General features: G+C 37.5%; 1 protein-coding gene across 1 annotated transcript; it reads left to right on the forward strand.

The window, feature by feature from the left end:
* The first annotated feature begins 18992 nt into the window (after positions 1–18992).
* LOC102599879 (uncharacterized) lies at positions 18993–19841 on the forward strand. Its single transcript, XM_015306323.1, has 2 exons — positions 18993–19075; positions 19445–19841. The coding sequence occupies exons 1-2, from the start codon at positions 18993–18995 to the stop codon at positions 19839–19841; spliced, it is 480 nt and encodes a 159-aa protein (XP_015161809.1).
* Positions 19842–23363: the final 3522 nt, after the last annotated feature.

The following is a 23363-nucleotide window of genomic DNA, read 5'->3' on the forward strand; positions in this document are numbered from 1 at the left end:
CGTAAATTCTAAAATTTGATGCGTAAACCTCGAGCATAAAAACGTAAGTCTTGGGCGTAAAAACGTAGGCCCAAGCGTTTTTAATTTATTTTTTAAAACTTTTTTTGCTTTAAATCATAATTTTTATTATTGGTGTAATGATGTTTCTCAAATAGTAATTATAATATTATTATTTTCATTATTGATTATTAATACTTATCTCAAATAAAAATCATAATATAATTTCTATATATTATAGGTTATTTATAAAAAATTATTTGTAAAATCATTGAAAGTTTTACTTTTTCTTATTTTATTAGTAATAACACTATAAAATTGAATATACATGAGACTACACCCCGTAGATCCATGAGACTTACGCCCCGTGTCTCGGAACTTACGCCTCGCTCCGTACGGTATAAAACGTCTCGTCTCACGCCCCTGCCTTTTAAAACACTGGTAAATAGAGAAAAGAATTAACACATGAATTCAATAAAATTTGGTCAAGTCTAGTCCTCAAAACAAAAGTAGATAGAGTTTTTCATTGTGGATGAGAAGAATTAAATAGTATAAATAATCTCCCATTATAATTTTTAATATAGATTTCAAGTAATTTCTAATCCTACGAGCAATGGTTTCTCAAACCTACAAGCACAATAATTTTCCAAGGAAAATAGGTCTCCTAAACCTATTTGGAAAGCTAACATAATTAAGATTCAAAAACCTCAAGAGTAATTTTTTAATCAGTTTGAAACAACATTCCCTACCTTATCATCAGCCCTCACATGGGCTCTATTGTGATGACCCAAAAGGTTAATTTTAGAAATTTTCATAAAATTATTAATTTACCCCTCTTGTTATCGATCCCGAGTCATTTCTGATTGATTCAAATCTCGAGTTAAAAGTTGTGAGTTATGAAAGTTTTTGAATTCAAAAGGCTAAAGTTGTTAAAAAGTGGCTTATGGTATCTTTTGGATTTTCGAGTCTCGGAATGGAAATCTGTGGATTTCATCAGTCCTGTAATGTGGAATTGGTCTAAGAGAATTGTCGATTTTAGATTCAGAGTCTTTTCATGGATTTGAGGTTTGGAAATTTATGAAATTTTAGCCTATGGGTTAACTTTGATAAACATTCAGGAATTCAGATGCTAGAATTGGACTTCCGACAGTTCTGTTGGATTCAAGAGAAGATTTTAGTTCTAGGGGAGGTCTTGGTTGAATTTTTAGAGATCTCAAGCTTGATTTAGCCTTTTTAGGCATTATGCTGATTCTTTACGACTTTTACGAATTTTAGATCAAGGAGACCTCAGATTCATGTTTCAATGATTTCATTGAGTTTGGAACGTTGAGTTTAGTTGAGTAATATATTTTGATTGTGTGAACGGGATTCCGAATGAATCTCGATGGTCATTTCGAGAACATTTTATGCCTTGTGTGATTGTTGCTTTGTTGTTTCTAGTGCAGTATTACTTGTTCATTGTGATCGTGTGGATGACCTTCACGATTGTGAAGCTTTGCAGTTATGGTCACTCCAATCGCGTGGAGGTTTACCGTGATCAGGATAGTCAAACTTAATGAGTTGACCCATTCAACTCATTGCAATTGTGAAACTTTGGTCATCGCAAGATAACTGGAAGTTCCAACTAATAAGAAGCCTAATGAACCTAAAAAAAGGATCAAGGCCCAGCAGAAATTACTTATTGTTTGAGAGCCCGTTATAAGTTCTATCCATATATCGTCTGATCGCCAAGTCATACTTTACTCGATTGCATTTTATTGGAATTGAGATAATACCCCAGAGAAATTTGACTTTACTTTTTTGATTCCGAAGTAACTCTCATCAACTAGCACTAGTTTGAGGTGAACTAGCACTAGTTTGATGTCAACCTTTAGAAGTAGATCACAATGAGCATTTTATACCTGGCAGAATATTTTTCAAAATCAGGGTTTTTGTCCCCCATTTCACCATATTTGAGTTTTCGGAGCTTTGGTGTGACAATTTGAACAAGGTTTTTTAGAAGAAACATTTGGGTTGCGATTCTTTATCTTAAATCTTCATTTACCGATTATTACTAATGAATTTAAGTGTTCAAATTAAGGTTTTTGGAATGATAATTTGGGGTTTCTTCAAGAACCCGAGAACTTGATAAAATGGTGATTTTGAGCTAAATTCTAATCTTTTTTCGAAATAATTTTCACCAGTGAGTTCTAAATGACTTGGTTAATGTATTCAAGTAACCATTTTCGAATTCAAATATCATTTTGGCAATTGGGGTTTTTGAGTTGATTTGACTCATTTTTTGAAGTGTGTGATATGGGTGTTGTTATTTTCGGAATCTTATTGTGATTACTTGTTGGATTAGATTGTGTGGTTTTGGACATTGTTTGGAAAGAAAAAGCTCAAGTCTTAGATTGACTTTTGATTGAATTAAGGCAAGTAACGGGAATGAGGTGATGTGTTTAGTTACTCCACTTGATTGATCTTTAAAAAGAGGAATAAATGAAAAAGGCAACGTCTTGATAGTTTGTATTTTTTGAATTGCCTTGATGTTGATCCTAATTCGTTGATTGGCGAAATACTTTGATGTTATTATTGTAGACTTGAATTGCTTGAGTTTATTGTCTCTTTCCTATGGTGTGAAATTGCCTTTTGGCATTGATTTTGTGCATAGTGATGAAACATGTGGTAATTATACCGATGGAAAATGGTTCCGGCTAGTGATATTATGCCGATGAGAAATGGTTCCGACAAGTGATATTATATAAAGTCAATTGGAAATGATTTTGGCTAGTGATATTGTGCCGATGGAAAATGGTTCCGAAAAGTGACATTATATTAAGCCGATGGAAAATGGTTCCGGCTAGTGATACAAAGCCGATGGAAAATGGTTTCGGCTAGTGATATTGTGCCAATAGAAAATGGTTTCGATGAGTGATATTGTGCCGATGGGAATTGATTTCAGCAAGTGTTTGGCTATTGTGATTGATCTACTTTATACTTGTGATTGATCTTCTTTGATCTACTTGATACTTGTAATTGATCTACTTGATACTTGTGATTGATCTACTTGATACTTGTAATTGATCTACTTGATACTTGTGATTGATCTACTTGATACTTGTAATTGATCTACTTGATACTTGTGATTGATCTACTTGATACTTGTAATTGATCTACTTGATACTTGTGATTGATCTACTTGATACTTGTAATTGATCTACTTGATACTTGTGATTGATCTACTTGATACTTGTAATTGATCTACTTGATACTTGTGATTGACATTCTTGATACTTATTGATTATTGGATTGATACGGTTGGACTATGATTGTTAAGCCTTGTGAGTTGTACATTGTAAACTGTTAGGTTGGGTGATTTCTATGCAGGTTGTAGTTGAGATGAAAAAAGTACTAGTGCTCCAGTTTAGTTTTACCTTGTTTAGTGGGTTGTTTGATGAGTACCTTGTACTTTGTACTCACTCGTTGCTTCTACATTTGTGTAGGTTCCGAGCCTAGACCCATGTGATGATCATTTTTCTTCATCTTTCTCCAAAGCTTTCAAAGGATTGTGAGAGGTAGATGTTTGTCATCCCGGCGGACTCTTTTGTTCCTTATTTTATGCTTTGTTCTATTCGAGAAACAAAGACATTAAGACTTAAAAAAATCTTTCAATTCTGTTTTCATACATTAGAAGCTTGTACACGTGACAACTAAATTATGGGGTGTTTATGAAATTGGCTAAATTTTTCCATACTTATGCTATTGTTGATATATTCTCAGCATTTCTTTTGTATTGTTGGGTTTTAGGCTGACTTGTCTTGGTGGGTTTAGACTAATGTCATCACATTCATTTTTGGGTCGTAACAAATGGTATCAAAGTCCTAGGTTCATAGGTCTCACATGTGTACAAACCAAGTCTAATTAAATAGAGTCTCGAGGATTGGTATGAAGACATTTGTACTTATCTTCAAGAGGCTATGAAGACTATTAGTAAAAAAATATGTTTATTCATTCTTTCTTATTGTGTGTGGTTACCTTCCCTAGTGTTGAGTTACCGCGTGTTATTTTGGCAGATGTCGAGGACTAGAGATTTTATTTCCAGTGGTAGGGGGAGGTAGTTGCTGAGAACCTAGCTAAGGTAAGGGTAGGACCTGAGCTAGAAGCCATGCTCGTAGAGTTGCACCGATTAGAGGTCGTGCCCGTGGAGCAGCACCCGCTAGAGGCCGAGCTAGAGAGCTCTCCCTTAAGCCACAAGTTGAATTTGTTGAGGACCAGGTTCCTTTTTGAGTTTACAGCTCCTTTGTTTCAGGACACTTTGCTGAGGATGTTGGGTGTACTAGAGATATTTTCTCTAGGTGGTGCGACAGGCACACCGCTGAGTTCTGAGACGAGAGTGGGGGCGTAGACCCTAGGTCAGCATTAGTGTCTGATTATTCATGATATGTGGGTCAACCACCAGTGGTACAAACTGTTGGTACACAGATTGTTTCTGGGATTATTTTGACAACATATGATCAACATAGATATGAGAGGTTTCAGAAGATGAGACCACTCTAATGTACCGTGAATTTACGGTATTTTTAATGCATTAAACTTAGAGTTTTGCATAAGTCTTAGGCATTTTGTTATTAGATGTGATGATACTTTGGTGTAATGTTGCACAAAATAAGTTTTGGATCAGTTAGTGTTGAAACAACAGGAACATGGTGACAGATGAACCCACCTACGAGCCGTCGTTCCATCAGCGAGCAGTAGGTGGAAGGCGTGGGTGAAATGCTGAGGAAAATGGATGAAGTGTTGAATGACGAAGGTGATTGATGAGCCATAGGTCCTACTACGAACCGTCGATAATGAGTCGTAGATATCTTAAGAGAAGATGAGTTCCATTCCATGAGCAACGATTGAACAGGACAGGTCGTTGATGTACTTACGGACCATAAGTCAGGCCTGTCGATGGCACCCACTGGAATAAAGACTAACTCCTGATTGACGGTGGCACCTACGAGCCGTCATTCCTTCAACGAGCCGTAGGTGGCCAACCGTAGGTTCACTGCCTAAACAAATTTCCTTAGTTTTTCTTTTGCTACTCAGTTTAGGATTAGTTTTCTATAAATATTACTTGTAATTTTCATTTTTGGGCGTTAGACCTTTTTTGATACTTTTGGCTTTGAGGATTATTTTGTAAACATTTTTTTTATTTAATTCTTAAAGTTCAATTTATGAAATTTGTGTTTGTTCTTTCATTCAAGATTCCAGATTTCATCTATTTTCAAGAATAATAAGGTGTGGAGCACTTGAACGTCTGCTACTAAAATGAGTACTTTTTCAATACAAGCAACATAGAACTAGTCCAATGATGATATTCGTGAGGAGATGATGTAGTTGAGAACATAGGTTTGCTTAGTGTTGAAACATGTAAGCAGACATGTTGCGAAAGTAAATGCAGTAAACTATCAAGCTAGAGCACCACCGGTAGAGGAGTATATTTATGAGGAGAATGCAAATCTTGTGAATGATGAAACATGGGATTTTTAGACCAATGCCCAAGCATCCAATCAAGATCATTGGAGCCAAGGTCAAGGAAATCAAGCTCGGAACTTGAGTAACTACAATCGTGAAGGGAATTATGTCTGTGATGAGAAATATAGTCCCGATAACAACAACATGAATGGTTATGGCAACAAGAATGACAAGAGTGGACCGTATATTACTCCAGGAAACCGTGATGAAGGATCGAGTATGAGTCACATTAAAGATATGATGAACAAGATGATGAAAAGGTTTGACTCAATCATGTAGGAGAATGAATGTTTTAGATAGTTTTTGACTAATTAATTAGTCTTAGACGAAGTGAAATGACATAGTTTAGGCTTAGAATAGGGTTAAAACGACGTAGTTTAAGTACCAAATGCATAGGGAAAAAGACCAATATGACTCTGACTTAAAACTGGCGAGGTGACTGAGAAGAGGGGCTTCACGGGCCATTTAAAGCATCAGGACCTGTCTAGTGGGTCGTGATGTTGCCCTGTCCGATAGGGCTTCAATAAAACAGGCATAACTTTTTACTCCATGCTCGGAATTAGGAAAACTTGGTGGTGTTGTAAAGAGGACTCAAAGACCTTTGATTTGATAGTTCATAAGACACCTAATTTATTTTGTGCTGAAAGATTTGATCACTTGAAGTTGACCCAAAACTCAAAACCTGATGAGACCCTTTCATAGACGACTTCACGGTCCGTGTGAAGCTTCAAGAACCGTCTAAGTGTCTGTGGTCCTTCACATGAGTCTTGGGGATTCCATTCCCCTTTCACAGATAACTTCATGGTCTGTGTGAAGCTTCACGGACCATCTAGGTGTATGTGGTCCTTCATATTCATTGGGTGCAACTTCCATAGATAGGGTGATGGGTCGTGGACCTCTTCACGTCTCGTGAACCCCTTCCTGGATTGCCCTTTTCTTTTTTTGATTCTAAGTTCAACTTTCCGAGGTGTTAGGATATCTCCCCATAGGGATCATTCATCCTCAAATGAAGACTATACAAGTTGAGTTTGGAGGGAAGGAGCTGCAATCCTTACCAACTGAGTACTAGAAACTGATATCTAACTGAAATAAGTTTCATGAACATGCAATTATGCTGAAATGCAAGAATGAATGTTTTAGGTAGTTTTGACTAATTAATTAGTCTTAGACGAAGTGAAACGACATAGTTTAGGCTTAGAATAGGGTTAAAACGACGTAGTTTAAGTACCAAACTCACAGGAGAAAAAACCAATACGACCCCGACTCAAAACTGACGAGGTGACTGAGAATGGGGGCTTCACAGGCCGTTTAAAGCATCACAGCCCGTCTAGTGGGTCGTGATGTTCCCCTGCTCGACACGGTTTCATTAAAACGGGCATAACCTTTTACTCCAGACTCGGAATTAGACGAACTTGGTGGCATTAGAAAGAGAACTCAAAGACCTTTGATTTGATAGGTCATGGACCACCTAATTCATTTTTGTGCTGAAATATATGATATCTTGAAGTTGACCCAAAACTTAATGAGCCCCATTCACGGACGACTTCACAGTATGTGGGAAGCTTCAAGGACCGTCTAAGTGTCTTTTGTCCTTCACAGGATCTTGGGGTTCTGTGACCCTTTCACGGATGGCTTCACGGTCCGTGTGAAGCTTCACAGACTGTCTAGGTGTCCATGGTCCTTCACAATTGTTGGGTGCAACTTCCACGAACAGAGTGATGGGTCGTGGACCTCTTCACGACCCGCGAACCCCTTCGTGGATTGATGTCACGACCCAAGGGTACCCCTTAGATGTAACAAGGCGTATAGAACCCCGAAGGACTCTATACAAGCCACTTAGTCCTCATAACATAAGAAATAGAACAATTTAGAGTAAAACAATATTTGAAGTCTAAAAACAATTTTTATAGAAAAGCGAAAGTGTAGACACTTTGTCTCATCATAGCCATCTAGTACAATAGAATGAAATTAAGCCTAGCCCATACATCATATTCAAAAAAGGGAAATACAATGAAATGGAAACTAAAACAATAACTCCGTCCTCGAATCATGAGGACTCACCAAAGCTCGAAATCTCAAGATCAACACCTAGCCACGAAACTGACCCTGAATGTCGGACCCTACATTTGGGGAAAATGTAGGCAAGAGTATGCGTTAGTATAAAAATGCACTAAGTATGATAACTATGCAAGAAAACATTTAAAACATGCTAAAAGGGAAATTTCATTTCAAAGCATGCAATTTACCAAGTTTAAACATCATCATAGAGATAGTTGGAAAACATAAGTCATAACATCATCTTTGTATGCAAGCTAGCATTATCTTTAAAACCTTTGAACACCACAAGATACTTTTTTAAGCATGTCTTTGTTCATTATTAATCTTGTTGTGGAATAAGCCTTAACCGATATAGAAACCATGTGAGCTATAATATGATCCCCCGGTGTTAGGTTGGTCTACTTGCCTAAGGTAGAACGGGTAACTCTTAGCTTAAGTGGATCCACTAGCTAAATATCCTACGGGGGCACGTAGTTTATGGGGTACAAAGATTGTTACTAGAAACCCGGACTCAACTTTGTGAAGGCTTCCATCTCATGAGACATACTTTGAGAAACCCAGACTCTTCTACGTGAGAATTCCCCTCTTGGAAGCCCAGACTCAACTACGTGTGAGCCTTCATCTCATTTCAATATCCACTCGGTGCTAAGCATAAATCCCACGGATTACTTATTAAATCTTGACTTAACTCATGTCTCATGGAAGGATGTCCTTGACAATCAATCCAAGTTAGTTCATTAGGATAGCTCTTTAGACCATGCGTGAGCAAACTTATCACCATCCATGATCACTTTTTCTCTTAGATTCAATTAGGTGAGAAAAGACTTTGAACCTTAGAATCTTTACTATGTGAGAAAACCTTTCACATTAATGTTCATATGTGTTCATGAGAATGTCCTTTCAATCAACACAACAACAATATCATAATCATTGACACTTCACTCTCAAAGTGTCCTTAAAGCATTTACATATATTTCATAAAAAACATGCATAATCTCATACTTTGCTCTTTCAAGGTTCAAAACCTACTTTCAATCACCACATCTAGAATTCAAACATTAGATATGGAATTCATCATAATTTCATGTGATTCTATCACCTCATGCATTAATTCATAAAATTCCTCTTTCATAAAAAAAGACACACATCATAAGATCACAATTGAAAAATATGGGAATTAAATGGGTTCTTGGGGATTCATCATAAAAACCATAGGAAATTATCAATTCATGCTTAGTATAACATAATTAAATCATTAGAATCAAGTTTGAAAGGAAGCCATGACTTTTGAATCAAACCCTAACAATCTGAAGGAACTCCATGGATGGAAGGTATCCATGGATGAAAGCTACCATACCTTAACAACAAAGCCCAATGCTAAGCTTCAATGGAGGAATTGAGCCTTGACCTTGATCCTAGCTTGAACTTCCTTCTTCTTCTTCTTCTTCTTCTAGAGAGAGAAATATTTGAGAGGAAGAACTTTGGGGAATTATTTTGGGTTTTGGAAATTTAAGAGAATGAATTTAGTTTGGGTGATTTGGGGTTTTAGAATCATTATATAGGGCTTTGGGTAGACGAAAAAATTACTTAGTATTGAGTTAAAATGATTGGGGAAAAAGACCCAGAAGTCCCTGACTGGAAACTGCCGAATTGGCATGATGGAAGCCAAAATGGGTCGTCATCATCACCACGGCCCGTCAAACGGGCCGTGAAGAATTTCTATCTGACAGTGCTTCACTATTTCGGGGATAACTTTTTACTCCGAGATGGGAATTTGGAAAACTCGATAGCATTGGAAAGAGGACTCAGAGACCTTTAATTTTTATAGGTAATGGGCCACCTAATTCGTTTTGAGCTAAAAGTTATGATCGTTTGAAGTTGACCCTAAACTCTAAGTCTAAGGAAAACCCTTCACGGACGACTTCACGGTCCATGTGAAGCTTCACGGGCCGTTATGATGCCCATGACCCTTAACCAGTAGCCTAGCTTGCCACACCTTAACCCTCTTAAACCTAACTCTTGATCACAACCCTCTCCACATCTCGTAGTGGCTTTCACGAGCTGTCTAGTGGCTCATGGGGAGGTACTTCATTTGGGCAGCCTTGAAGAGGCTATTGCCTCACCACCATGAGTGGCACTACGATCCGTGGTGACCACCATGAGCCGTCTTGGCTCTCGTGGGAGGTGAGCAACCTATGGTTAGCTACTGCCTAGGTCTACGGGCACCACCACGACTCGTGGTGCCCTTCATGACTCATGAGGACTTTTATGGAGAGAGTCAAGGCTAAATCCTAGGTTTGGAACCCCTCCTTTGGACCCTTACCCTCACTCTTAGCCCTACCTTAGCCTACTATATTTCGAGGTGTCACAATTGACCTTTTCTCTTTTTTATTCCAAGTTAAACTTTCCTAGGTGTTACAAGAAGTGTCACTTTATGGTGAAAGAGGGAATAGTTCTAGGTCATTGGATCTCTTGCAAAGGTATTGAGGTTGATAAATCAAAGATCGAGGTGATTGAAAAGTTGTCACCACCTATCTTTGTGAAGGGTGGTAGAAGTTTTCTAGAACATGCTAGCTTTTATCGAAGATTTATTTGTGGGTTTTGGGATTTTTCCCTAAGTTGAAAATTTTGTAATTTCATAAATTGGAGCTCGTTTCTTGATCGATTTTAATGGGTTTTTCAACCATAAGTTCCTCTTTTGTCACGCCCCAAGATACCCTCGAGAGGCAGACACGGGACCTAGGATCACAAGTGACCCAAGCTAACCCTGTTGGTATAATCATGAGCATACTAAAGATAAACTGAGAAGTAAAACTGATGCGGAAGCTAATAATAAGTGAATCTGACCCATATACTAAAACTGAATATCAAATCTGAGAGTTTAATACAAAAGAAACATCAAACTCAAATACTAAGTCGAATCTAACTATGTTTGAAAATAGCCTTTAACTGACTAGAAGTATTGGGACATGCCCCAGCTAAGTCTAGCAAAACTGAAACTAAAAGACTGAAATACTGAAAAGATAACATGACTATTGTCCTCGAAGAATATGGACTCACCACTGATGCTGGTAAACTGAAGATCTGGGATTGATCTAAGTGTGATCTGGATGCTGAGAACCTAAACATACATCACGAGAAGATGTAGCGCAGAGTATGCATCAATACTTGAAAGGTACTGAGCATGCAGAATAGAGTAAAGCTGAAATAAACATATAACTGAACAAGCAATAAAGTAAGGATATAATCTGAACATGATATATATACTGAATACTGAGCTAACGGAATCAAATGACCAAATTTATAACATGCCGAGACTAAATAATGGTTGTACTATAATGTGGTCAATGCAATAAAATCTTACTGAACTGTGGAAGCTACTAATAACCGACAATAAAACCACATGAGCTAAATATGGAGTCCGATGTATATTCCCCATCGAGAGGACCCAATACACCCATCTAAAGGTGTAGAGGCATGCTGGCGTGATCACTAAAATGATGCCCACAGAGGGGACTTACAACCTACGTGGCTCGTAGTTCTCGGACTATATGGATGACTAACCTTAGTCCAACTCAGTATTATGCTACTCCTAATAGATTAAATGATTAACACATTATATCTGAATTATGTAATATACTGGATAGCTCAAAACTGACATGCAACTGGGAATGCACCTTAATATACGGGTAAGACACATTCAAAAACTGAGGAATGTATATCTGATATAACTGAAATATCTAACCTAGCATGTGTAATTTAAGAACTAAAGAAATACATAGCTAGGGTTCTTAAATTTATGCTAGAAACTAAGTAATAACATGATAATCTGATTTGGAACATTTAAATAACTAATTCATGATAATATGCTAAAGTTCTAGAAACCCTAGGTCTAGTTAATAATAGGGAATCAAGAATCTTACTGAATTCTAGGGACCTAATGGGCAAAAGGAACCCACTAGTGAAATCCCACATACCTGTTGATGAATTCTACGGAGAAATATTTCAATTTCGGGGAAGGAACTGATGGAATCTTGTTGCGTTCTTGAACTAGGATTCTTGACTTCTTTCTCTTCTTAGCGTTCTAATTTTTCTAAGTTTTGATTAATGATTTGACTTAGGTAAGTTCTAGTTATGTTTCTAGGCTTAAACTGACTAAAACCTCATAATTTAGGGTCTAAAGGACATAGTCTAGGGGTCAAACGAATAAGGAAAAGACCAAAAGACCTGACTTAACTACTGTCGGAGTGACTGACGGACGAGACTGACGGACCGTCGATTGACTGACGGTCTGTGCTGATCAATCGTCGTTCGCAACTGAGGGTTGAAATCTGGGGCGTCGATCCACAGACACGGGCCACAGTCTGTGACCTAACCTACGGATCATAGGTTCGGCCGTGGGTCAACACTTAGCCAAATTTTCGAGCAGAGTTCTGGGGGAGGCTACAGGTATGAACCACGGACCACCAGCACGGATCGTGGGTCACCCTATGGTCTGTAGGTGGTGCCCATAGGTGGCACCTGTAGCTTTTAAAATCTGCAATTTGGTTTGTTTCGGATACGGGGTGTTACATTATCTCCCCCTTGGAAACATTCATCCTCGAATGAAGACTAAACTAGCTGAAATGGAGGGGATGAGATGCAACCCTACCACTAAACACTGGAAGCTATTTTTTTGACTGAACTAAGTTCCAAAACATGCAAATACGCTGAAAATGCAAGTACAAACTAAAGGAACATGATAAGACTGATTATATGCATGAATAACTGAAAAACTGAAGAGGAACTAATACCTCAAGCTGGAGTGGAATCGGAAGGAAAGAGGTGAGGATACTTGGACTTCATGGCTGCTTCTACTTCCCAAGTAGCTCCCTGTACGGACCGACTCCTCCACCAAACCTTGACTGAAGTGACTTCTTTGTTCTCAATCTTCTAACCTGACGATCAAGAATCTCAACTGGTACATCCTCATACGAAAGACTATCTTTCACGGCCACACTCTCTAATGGCACTACGGATGCTGGGTCACCCACACACTTCTTCAATAGTGAAATGTGAAAGACTGGATGCATTGTTGCTAATTCTACTGGCAACTCTAACTCATAATCCACTTTACCAATCCTTTTCAGAAACCTGTAAGGGCCTACATATCTAGGACTGAGCTTCCCTTTCTTTCCAAATCTCATCACCTCTTTCATAGGTAACACTTTCAAGAAAACCCAATCATCAACTTGGAACTCTAGTTCCATTCTCTTTACATCTGCATAAGACTTCTGGCGATCTTGGGAGGTCTTAAATCTATCTCTAATGAGTTGCACTTTCTCCATCGCATAAAGGACTGAGTCTGGCCCTATCACACCTACTTTACACCAACCAACATGAGATCTACACCTACGCCTATACAATGCCTCATAAGGGGCCATCTGAATACTGGAATGATAGCTATTATTGTAGACGAACTCTATAAGAGGAAGGCGATCATCCCAACTACCCTTGAAATCGATCACACAAGCTCTCAACATGTCCTCTAAGGTCTGAATGGTATGCTCTGCCTGACCATCCATCTGTGGATGAAATGATGTGCTAAGATTAACCTGAGTACCAAGACCTTTCTGAAATGACTTCTAGAAATGAGAGGTAAACTGAGGACCTCTATCTGAGATGATAGACAAAGGAACCCCATGCAACCTGACTATCTCATTAATGTAAAGCTTGGCGTAGTCCTCCGCCGAATCTGTAGTCTTGACTGCTAAAAAGCGAGAAGACTTAGTGACTTGTCAACTATCACCCAAATGGAGTCATGCTGTCTGCGAGTACGAGGTAAACATGTGATGAAATCCATGTTGATAACTTCCCACTTCCAAGTAGGAATGACGATCTCTTGAGTCATACCCCCTGGTTTCTGATGTTCTACCTTGGCTTGCAGACAATTGGGGCACTTAGCCACAAAATCTGTTATATCCCTCTTCATGCCATTCCACCAAAAGACTTCCCGCAGATCACGGTACATCTTAGTGGTGCCTGGATGGATAGAATACCTGGAGTTATGGGCATCTGCAAGAATATGTTGTCTCAACTCACTCACATTAGGAACACATAATCGACCTGGTAGTGAAGCACACCATCTCCCCCTTGGGAGAATACCTCAACTCTCTGTTGATGGACTGAACCCTTGAGTTCGAGCAATATCAGATCACTGTCTTGCTTTTTCTTAACCTTCACTACCAATAAAGATTTTGATCCATTTTGAACTGTCACACCACCATCTAAAATGCTCATAAAACGAACTCCTAAACGAGCAAGCCTGTGAACATCTTTTGCTAGCTCTTTTCTTTCTTCCTCAACATATGCTACACTACCCATAGATAGTATGGTAAGGGCATCTACTACTAGGTTTGATGAAACCCTTATCTAGAAGGTCTTTCAACTGCCTTTTCAATTCCTTAAGCTCTGATGGATCCATTTTGTAAGGTGGAATAGAAATAGGCTGGGTATTTAGAAGTAGATCAATTCCAAAGTCGATTTCCCTTTCGGGAGGAACTCCGGGAGATCTTTTGGAAGAACTTCTGGAAACTCATTAACCATTGGAACTGACTCAAAAGTTGGGGTTTCGGAGCTTGAATCCTTAACCCGAACTAGATGATAGAGATAACCCTTAGAGATCATCTTTCTAGCCTTAAGGTAAGAAATGAATCGACCTATAGGCGCTAAGCTACTACCCTTCCATTCTAGGATTGGTTCATCTGGAAACTGAAAATGAACGATCCTAGTTCTACAATCGACTGAGGCATAACATGAATGTAACCAATCCATGCCTAGAATTACATCAAAGTCTATCATTTCCACTACTAAAAAAACAGTGTTTAGCGACGGATATTAGCGACAAATTTTATTCCGTCACTAAATAGCGATGGATTAGCAACGGAATAGACATTTTGTCGCAACAATTACAAATAATTTTTTGATTTATGATATAACGATGGATTGGCGACGAAATATTTGTTTGGTCGCTAAAAATGAGCGCGAAATTTCGGCGCCCTAGTTTTCGCTACCAATTTAGCAACAAAGTAAGTGTGACCAATTTAATTAATATTCCGCGAGGGAAATGGTGATGGAAAAACGTCACTAAACTTAAAAATATATTTTTATAAAATTTAATTTATATAGTGACGGAAAAATCCGTCATTAGAACTGAAAGGGAAATAAATATATTTTTTCTAGCAACGGATATTAAAATTCGTCACTAAGGACGTTGCAAAATTAAGTTTTGATCATATATGCTAAATCATTTCACCAGAACCATTTTCACCATTACACTCTCCATTTTCACCTTACACTCTCCATTTTCACCAGAAAGCGATGGAACTTTCCTTCTCCGATGGAACTCATCTCAAATGAAACTCTCATCTCCTTCAATCCCCATCCCAAAGTAAGCTCTCTAACTTTTATCTCCTTCCATTTCGATCTAAAAAGTGAGATCTCAAACTATCATCTCTCTATCTCTGATGGGTTTGTGAAAATTAAAGTTTCTAACTCTCAACTCTTTTCATTTCATTTAGTTTGAAGTAATATTGAGATGTGTTGAAAATAGAGGTTTTATCAGTGTCGATATTCTTCAAATAGGGTTTTATAAATTTCAACTCTTTTCATTTCCTTTAGCTCGAAGTAAGTTTGAGGTGTTCTGAAAATTGAGATTTTAGTACTTTGTGTATTCTGAAAATAGTGTTTTTTTCGAAGTAAGATTTTCTGAAAATTTGGGATTAGGGTTCTAGCTTTACAGTGATTTACTTTTATTTGCTTTTGTGAAAGTAAATTGCACACTGATTTACTTAATTTTGTTTTATATTGCAGCTAGCTTTCATTGTTTGTGATTACTAACTACCACTTTACTCTCCCCGCTAAAAGGTATCTCTCTTTATCCCCTCCCACACCTGCGTAATAGTTTTGTTTTCCAGAAAAGTGTGCTGCTTTTAGTTTTCTATTTATACTTTTGTTTAGTTCGTTTTTCTGATATATAATGTCACTGTATTATTGAATCTAGCTTAGAAGCTACTTCTGGGGTGATTTTGATTTTTCAATTTAAGGACCTTTTGACTTGTATGAGATATGACTTCTTTTTTATTTTGTAATTGGTATCTGATGTTGTCCAGCTGAGAATCTATGAAACAGTCTCTCTATCTTAGCCAAAAGAATTATATTAGACATTAGGTATAGGTCCAAACAATAGCAAATAAAATAGATAAAGACACTAATGTTATGTATATGGACAAACCTACATGGTATAGCCTTCTGCACCCGCATTTGGGCAGATAAGATACAATCATATGACATGAAAACAAAGAAGCAATTTTAAGTAAGCATGACTGCGATTTTGAAAAAATTAGACATATTTATATAATCAACCAATTGAACAAGCAGAGAGGATCATGTAGAATAGCACTTTGAATATGGTGTTTTAGGTGTTAGAGAAGGATCCTACAACATGGCTTCTCATAATAAGATCAGTCACATGCTCTTCATAAAAGTATAAATAATCAGTTTGGTTGTGGGGATTGGTTTATACACTTTAAAGTCTAGGCTAAATGTATTACAATGATTTGGTATGTTATTATCATTTATGAATATGTGGGCAAGACGATAAGTAATTGACTCTCCAAGATCAATAATGCTAGTTGCTAAAGACATTGATACATTTATGTGAATTCATGGTAAGTGTTTATGCAACTCAAGACAACAATTCATTCATATTAAGTGTTTAGTTTTTATTTGTACTATTGTTGTTGCTTCATGTTAATAACCAAGGCATTTGATGTTTAAATATTGCAGGTACCTACTGCTATAACATTATCCTTAGTATCTGGTTGCCATTCACTCCAAGTAAGCCCTGCTCTTTATTTTTCTGACTTCTGCAGGGTAATTCTTAGATGTAATTTTGTTCATACTTATCCCTTAGATGTAATTATGTTTTACTTATCCCTTAAATATTTGCCTCAGATGTATAGCAAATATTTCAATAATCAAAATGATGCAAGGTCATTTTACTTTTGAATAGTTGATCTGCCAGCCAAGAAACATTGAAATGTTGTATCTATTGAGGTCCCTGATTGTTTTAGAAAATGACTACATGGAAAATTGTGGTGCAAAATAGTCATGAGTTGCATTAATTGTTTGTATTATTTGGCTAGTCTTTTAAGTGGATCTTAGTTCACAAGTTGTTGTCATTATTGCCATGTTTCTTTCGTTGCCCCACCCTAATTTCCATGTAGATAGAATAACTTCAAGTCTTCAACCATTTGCAACATGTTTGTAGCTTCTAAAGCTTCCTATTTATTGAGTATGTTTGTTGCATATGAGAGACTTGATAGGAAATGCACCTACTCCTTTTAAGCGTTAACTTCACGAATGTTGATAGATAGTGTACCTTCTACTTTTCGGTGAAGGAGTTTCATCTCCGCCCCCACTAACTCCATACCCCGATGTAAAAGATGGTTATTTTGGAGAATTAAAGGTATGAATTTTCATTGTAAGTGAATTTGGAATGTGTATTCACATTTATAGATAGGATATTAATGTATTGCTTTTAAAATTTATTTTAGAAAAAGTTCTATTGGGATGTTTCCATTAGTGAAAGTGAAGTGAAGAGACACTGGTTGCGTAAGGTAGCAATAAAATACAAGAATTTCATTTCTAAAATAAAAGGGGAAGGAATCAGGCCAGGTTTTGTACCTGAGCATGTGTGGGAAAGATGGATGCAACTTTGGAGAAGTAACAAGTCTATTAAAAAGTCAAACAAATTCAAAGAATCGTCATGGCGGCCGTGAAGTTGCTACTGGGACTCACACAGGTGGCTCTATCTCAATTGGGGAATATCGCAAGAGACTTGTAAGTATATATTTCACAAATTATATAAGTAACATCTTTATGTTGTCTGATTTAAACACTTGTATTATAAATACACATAATGCAGTAGATATGATTGTATCTAAAAGTGATTTTCTTCTGTACATGCTATTAAAAATGGTCGGGATCCAACACCAGCCGAGTTACATTTGCACGTCCATACACATGGTCATGATGGAAAATCCTTTGTTGATGAGCGTTCTCGAGTTTTCCATGTAAGTTCAAAACTTTGAAACCTATCTAAATATATACATGTCAATTCTCATTTGAAGGGGATCTTGACTGAAAATACAAGAAGACAGTTAGATGTTATTTTGTCCTTAATTAGACAATTTTTTTATGAGATAGATATATATCTTGTTGAGGTCTATCGTAGTGTACATTTTATTTCTAGTACATGAAGATGTGTTGGTTGATGTGGCATCTCTGTTTTTGTTTTTTTGATGTCCAAAAAAATGGAATCAAAGCTATTGTCCTAGCTATCTTTGCCAGTCAAGTCATATGATGTGAGTATTTTTTATCATCCTTTATCACAATGTGAGGTCTGACTAGAGCTTTGTTCTCCAATCTGCAATGTTGAACAATTGTTAATGGTTGACACTTTAGTTTTCAATTGTATTTGCTTATCTCCTCTCAAAACTACTCACCAATTAACAATAGAGAACCACACTTTAATTCAACACAGACCTAACAAGACGAGCAAATTATGGCTTCTACTTGTGCAGTTTTCATGGCAATGCCACTGACTTACATCAACTTTGTTACTTTAGATTCATTTACAGTGCTCAATTTAGTGAGTGGTATTTTTTTTCCTCCTCTAAGGATGCCTAAGTAAACCAGTAGTAGATTGTACATTCCCTTTATTTTTACCTATAGTTTTCAATTTTTGTTGTGAGTCATCCCTTCCTTGTGGCCTTGGTGGTGTATAATTTGATGAGCATTGACCTTGGTGGTGTATATGTTTGGTGCTGAATTTTCAGGATTAATACAACACCCAGGCTCTACTGGGAAATTGAATAAAAAAATATGATCCCTTGAACATCCTTAGTTACTTGTCTCCTTATGTGTTTGTTGGAGATCAATATATAGTTGTAGCATGTATTCTTGACTATCTGGACAGAGAAAAGTGAAGAAGTAAGTGACTTACTGCTTTCTGATTTCTTTCACACATCATATGAAACTCCAATGGAAGAAAGTGATTTTTCATATGGTATGCCATATTGCCTTCTAGAGACTAATTGCATCATTTTTCAAAACATTAGTGGAGTGAAAGAATTTTAATGGCATTCAAGTATTTTTTTCTCTTGTCAACCCAAATTTCAAGAATCACAAATACTATTTGCAATCAAGTAGAAGTTATAACAGTAGCAGGAGGTACTGAACATGGGTACTGCACAGTTTCTTTTTTTGGTTAGCATTGTCTTTGTTCTGTGCTATTCAGTCTGATCCCCTGAAGCTACTCAGTTGATATTGTAGGAAATTTATTGTCCATATCGAATTTGTTACTTGTCTCCTCATGTGTTTGTTGGAGACCAATGTGGCCTGAAGGATTTGTTATTGCAACTTGGATTTGGTTACTGGTTTTGTCCTGGGAAAATGATTTTCTTGGCCTTAAAGAGTGAGGGTCATTTAACATGCTATATGTGTACTGGAAGGTTAAGTGGCAAGTGATTGACTAAGGATCTATTTGTGTATTGATGTTAAAGTTCACCATCTTTTGTTATGTCGTTTTCATAATTGAAAAAAGCTTCAAGTTTAAGGGTATAGAAACTGAGGCAGATTATGTAAGAATTTCAAATCTCGAACCTAACTTTGGTAATGAAACAAATTACAACTGTAAGTAATAAACTCACTGATTGTAAGCTGTAAGTAATCAACCAGCTTATATGTACTGTAAGTTTAAAAGTAATGTATTTCTGCTTTTTCAGTCAAATATAAATTTTTTTCCTAATCTTTAATGCTCTCTCTTTACCTATATTTATTACAGGAAACATATGAAGAAATCTTACGGGAAAAAAATGGTATCTCAATCTGATATTGATCAATCTGAAGCATATTACCAAGCTGCGGGGGGAGAAAAGAAGAATACAATATACGGTTTTGGATCTAAAGCGAAAAATTACTACAAGCATAAGCTTTGTACCTCATTATCTGTACGACCTTCAGTTTCTCAATCAACATCAACAAATATGGATGAATTTGTAAAGCAAATGATTCCTGCACTTACTAATCATTTTCTTCATGTTATTATGGAGCGGGTACAAGAAGTGACTACTCCCATTGACAATCCGTCACCTTTGACCCCCATAGTGCCTCATCCTACTACTACTAATGAGAAAGAGGTTGATCCCTTAGTTTCAAGTGGCGACGATGCTATCCCATAGTCCCCATACAGCTTTAATTTTTTATTTTGTCTGTTGTTTTGGAAATTACAAATTGTGCAGTAACAATAGTTTATGAATGTAGCTGCTTTTAAGAATAGTTGATACATTGGTTTTGATGTTTTGCACTAAAAATATGTGATTTGAATTTTGCTATCTACATATTTTGAACAGTCCAAGTATTATTTCTTGTGAATGTTGGTTATTTTAGGGGAATTTAATAATTGTCACTTAATTTATTTCAGCAGTGTAGATTTAAAATAAATAAATAAAATTATTTTAAAAGAAATTTTTTAGCAACAAATTTAATGACGAATTGGTCGTTTCTATAAAAAATATTGGTGACGGACTAGCGACGAACTTTTCAGTGGTAAATGTGCAGAATATTTTGCGACAGATTAGTGACCGAAACTCCGTTGCGAAGTTATCCAAAATGACCAAATAAATTATGAAATTTGTAACGAACTATATAAGTATAATGATGGATTAATCCGTCACTAAAATGTGGCAACGAATATCGTTCGTCTCTAAGACGTCGCTAAACTTGCGACGGAACCCTTTTTTTGGTCACTAAGAGATTATTAACGAGCGAAATAGTAACAACTGATAATCCGTTGCTAATCCGTCACTAAACCGATATAGCGACGGAATTTCATAGATTAGTGACGGATTTCGTCGGTCGCTAAATGCTGATTTTTTTATAGTGTTCTAACTCTACAAGATCTGCTGAAGTGACTTTCTGAGAGACTGTGACAGGGCAATTTCTGTATACCCGTCTAGCTATAACTGGGTCACCAACTGGAGTAGAGACTGAGAAAGGTTCTGAGAGAGTTTCTGGACTAACATCAAATTTGACTGTTATATAAGGAGTTACAAAAGAAAGAGTAGCCCCTAGATCTAACAAAGCATAAACATCGAGATCAAAGACTCGTAACATACCAGTCAATGACTACATCAGGAGAATCTTCTTGATCCTGGCGAGCCTGGAGAGAATAGAGCCTATTTTGGCGTTGTCTGCCACTTGTACCAGATGAGTTATGCTGCTGAGTCGAGCGACTTGTTGGGGCCTCTGAAGTTATGGAGTGAGCTTTACCATCTCCTCCTTGACCCTATTTAAAAGGACAATCCCTCAATCTGTGACCAGACTGACCACACCCAAAGCATCATTCCTTCCTGCAAGGCACTCACCCGAATGGTCTTACCACACTTAGGGCAAGTTGGGTAGGTTTTGGCTCCTGAAACACTTCCCTGAGATTTAGAGCCTGATGCCCTACCTTTCTGATCTTGTCTGAACTTGGAGGATGGAACACTAGCTGATGAAGGTGCTGGAGTTGAAAATTTCTGCTGAGAATAGTCATAGTTCCCAGTCCTAGCCTGCTTGTTCTCCTTAGCCTGTTCCCTAAGCTTATCACCCTCAACCTGTTGAGCATCAGTCCTGAGCCTAGAGATGCTCATATTTTCCAGCAACATATCATTTCTACACTCTATCTTCACCAAGTTTGACACTCCATATATGAACTTATTCATCTGAGCCCTGGAATCAGCAACCATGTGAGGAGCATACTTGGAAAGTTGGGTAAACTTGAGCCCATACTCTTGGACTGTCATGCTACATTGCCTTAAGTTCATAAATTCCTGAGCTTTCGCCTCCCTTAGCTCTCTTGGGAAAAACTTGTCCAAGAAGGTCTCACTAAAGCAATCCCAAGTGATAGGAGTTGCATCTGTACCCCTGTTCTCTTTCCACTGAGTATACCAGCTATGAGCTACATCCTTAAGTTGGTAAGATGCTAACTCAACCCGATCATTCCCAGTTACCTAAATCACTTCAAAGATCTTCTTGACCTCATCAATGAAGTTTTGAGGATCCTCACCAATCTGCGATCCTAAGAATTCTGGCGGATTCATCCTAACAAAATCTCGCACTCCAGCTGTAGCTGACCCAACATTAGCATCTGTTGGACCTGGAACCCGCTGATTGTTCTGGTTGGCCACACTTTAAGCCAATATCTGAATGGCGTTCCGAAACTCTGCATTCGAAACTACTTGATTTGGGACTGGAGGAGTTACGTTTTTGCTCTTGGCATTCGCATTCCTGGCGTTAGCTCTACGAGGAGGCATGATCACTAAAACGTAGAATGTCGAATTAGAATGGAATTAGATCATACCTTACGCACGAAAAGAGTAACAAGAAAATGAGGATTTTTCTAATACATTTTGTAGCCTCCCTCTCATTAGATGTGGTGCGCACTACACACCTATGAAAATGACTCTACCTAGTGCGGCTTTTCAGACATCCTAGGACACTTAAACCTAGTGATTTAATACCAAGTTTGTCACTCCCCGAGCTACCCCGAGACGCGGACACGGGACCTACGATCACAAGTGACCCCAAGCTAACCCTGCTGGCATAATCATGAGCATACTAAAGATAAACTGAGAAATAAAACTAATCCGGAAGCTAATAATAAGTGAATCTGAAATGATGGGGGATACCCATATACTAAAACTGAATATCAAATCTGAGAGTTTAATACAAAAGAAACATCAAACTCAAATACTAAGCTGAATCTAACTATGTCTGAAAATAGCCTCTAACTGAATAGAAGTGCTGGGACATGCCCCAGCTAAGTCTAGCAAAACTGAAACTAAAAGACTGAAATACTGAAAAGATAACATAACTATTGTCCTCGAAGAATGAGGACTCACCACTGATGTTGCTGAACTGGAGATCAGGGACCGATCTAAGCGTGATCTGGATGCTGAGAACTTGAACCTACATCATGAGAAGATGTAGCGCAAAGTATGCGTCAGTACTTGAAAGGTACTGAGCATGCATGATAGAGTAAAGCTGAAATAAACATATAACTGAGCAAGAAATAAAGTAGGATATAATCTGAACATGATATATATACTGAATACTGAGCTAACTGAATGGAATGACCAAATTTATAACATGTTGAGACTAAATAATGATTGTACTGTAAATGTGGTCAATGCAATAGAATCTGACTAAACTGTGGGAGCTACTAATAACCGACGATAAAACCACATGAGCTAAATGTGGAGTCCAATGTATACGCCCCATCAAGAGGACCCAATACACCCGGCCAAAGGTGTAGAGGCATACTGGCGTGATCACTAAAATGATACCCACAGAGGGGACTTACAACCTACGTGGCTCGTAGTTCTGGGACTATATGAGTGACTGACCCTAGTCCAACTTGGTATTATGCTACTCCCAATAGATTAAATGATTAACATATTATGACCGAATTCTGTAATATACTGGATAGCTTAAAACTGACATGCAACTGGGAATGCACATTAATATACTGATAATGACACATTCAAAAACTGAGGCAAGTATATCTGAAATATCTGACCTAGCATGTGTAATTCAAGAACTAAATAAATACATAGCTAGGGTTCTTAAATTTATGCTAGAAACCAAGTAATAACATGATAATCTGATTTGGAACATTTAAATAACTAATTCATGATAATATGCTGAAGTTCTAGAAACCC

This window comes from Solanum tuberosum, unplaced genomic scaffold (assembly GCF_000226075.1).
Source record: "Solanum tuberosum cultivar DM 1-3 516 R44 unplaced genomic scaffold, SolTub_3.0 scf00028, whole genome shotgun sequence".
NCBI classification, from domain to species: domain Eukaryota; kingdom Viridiplantae; phylum Streptophyta; class Magnoliopsida; order Solanales; family Solanaceae; genus Solanum; species Solanum tuberosum.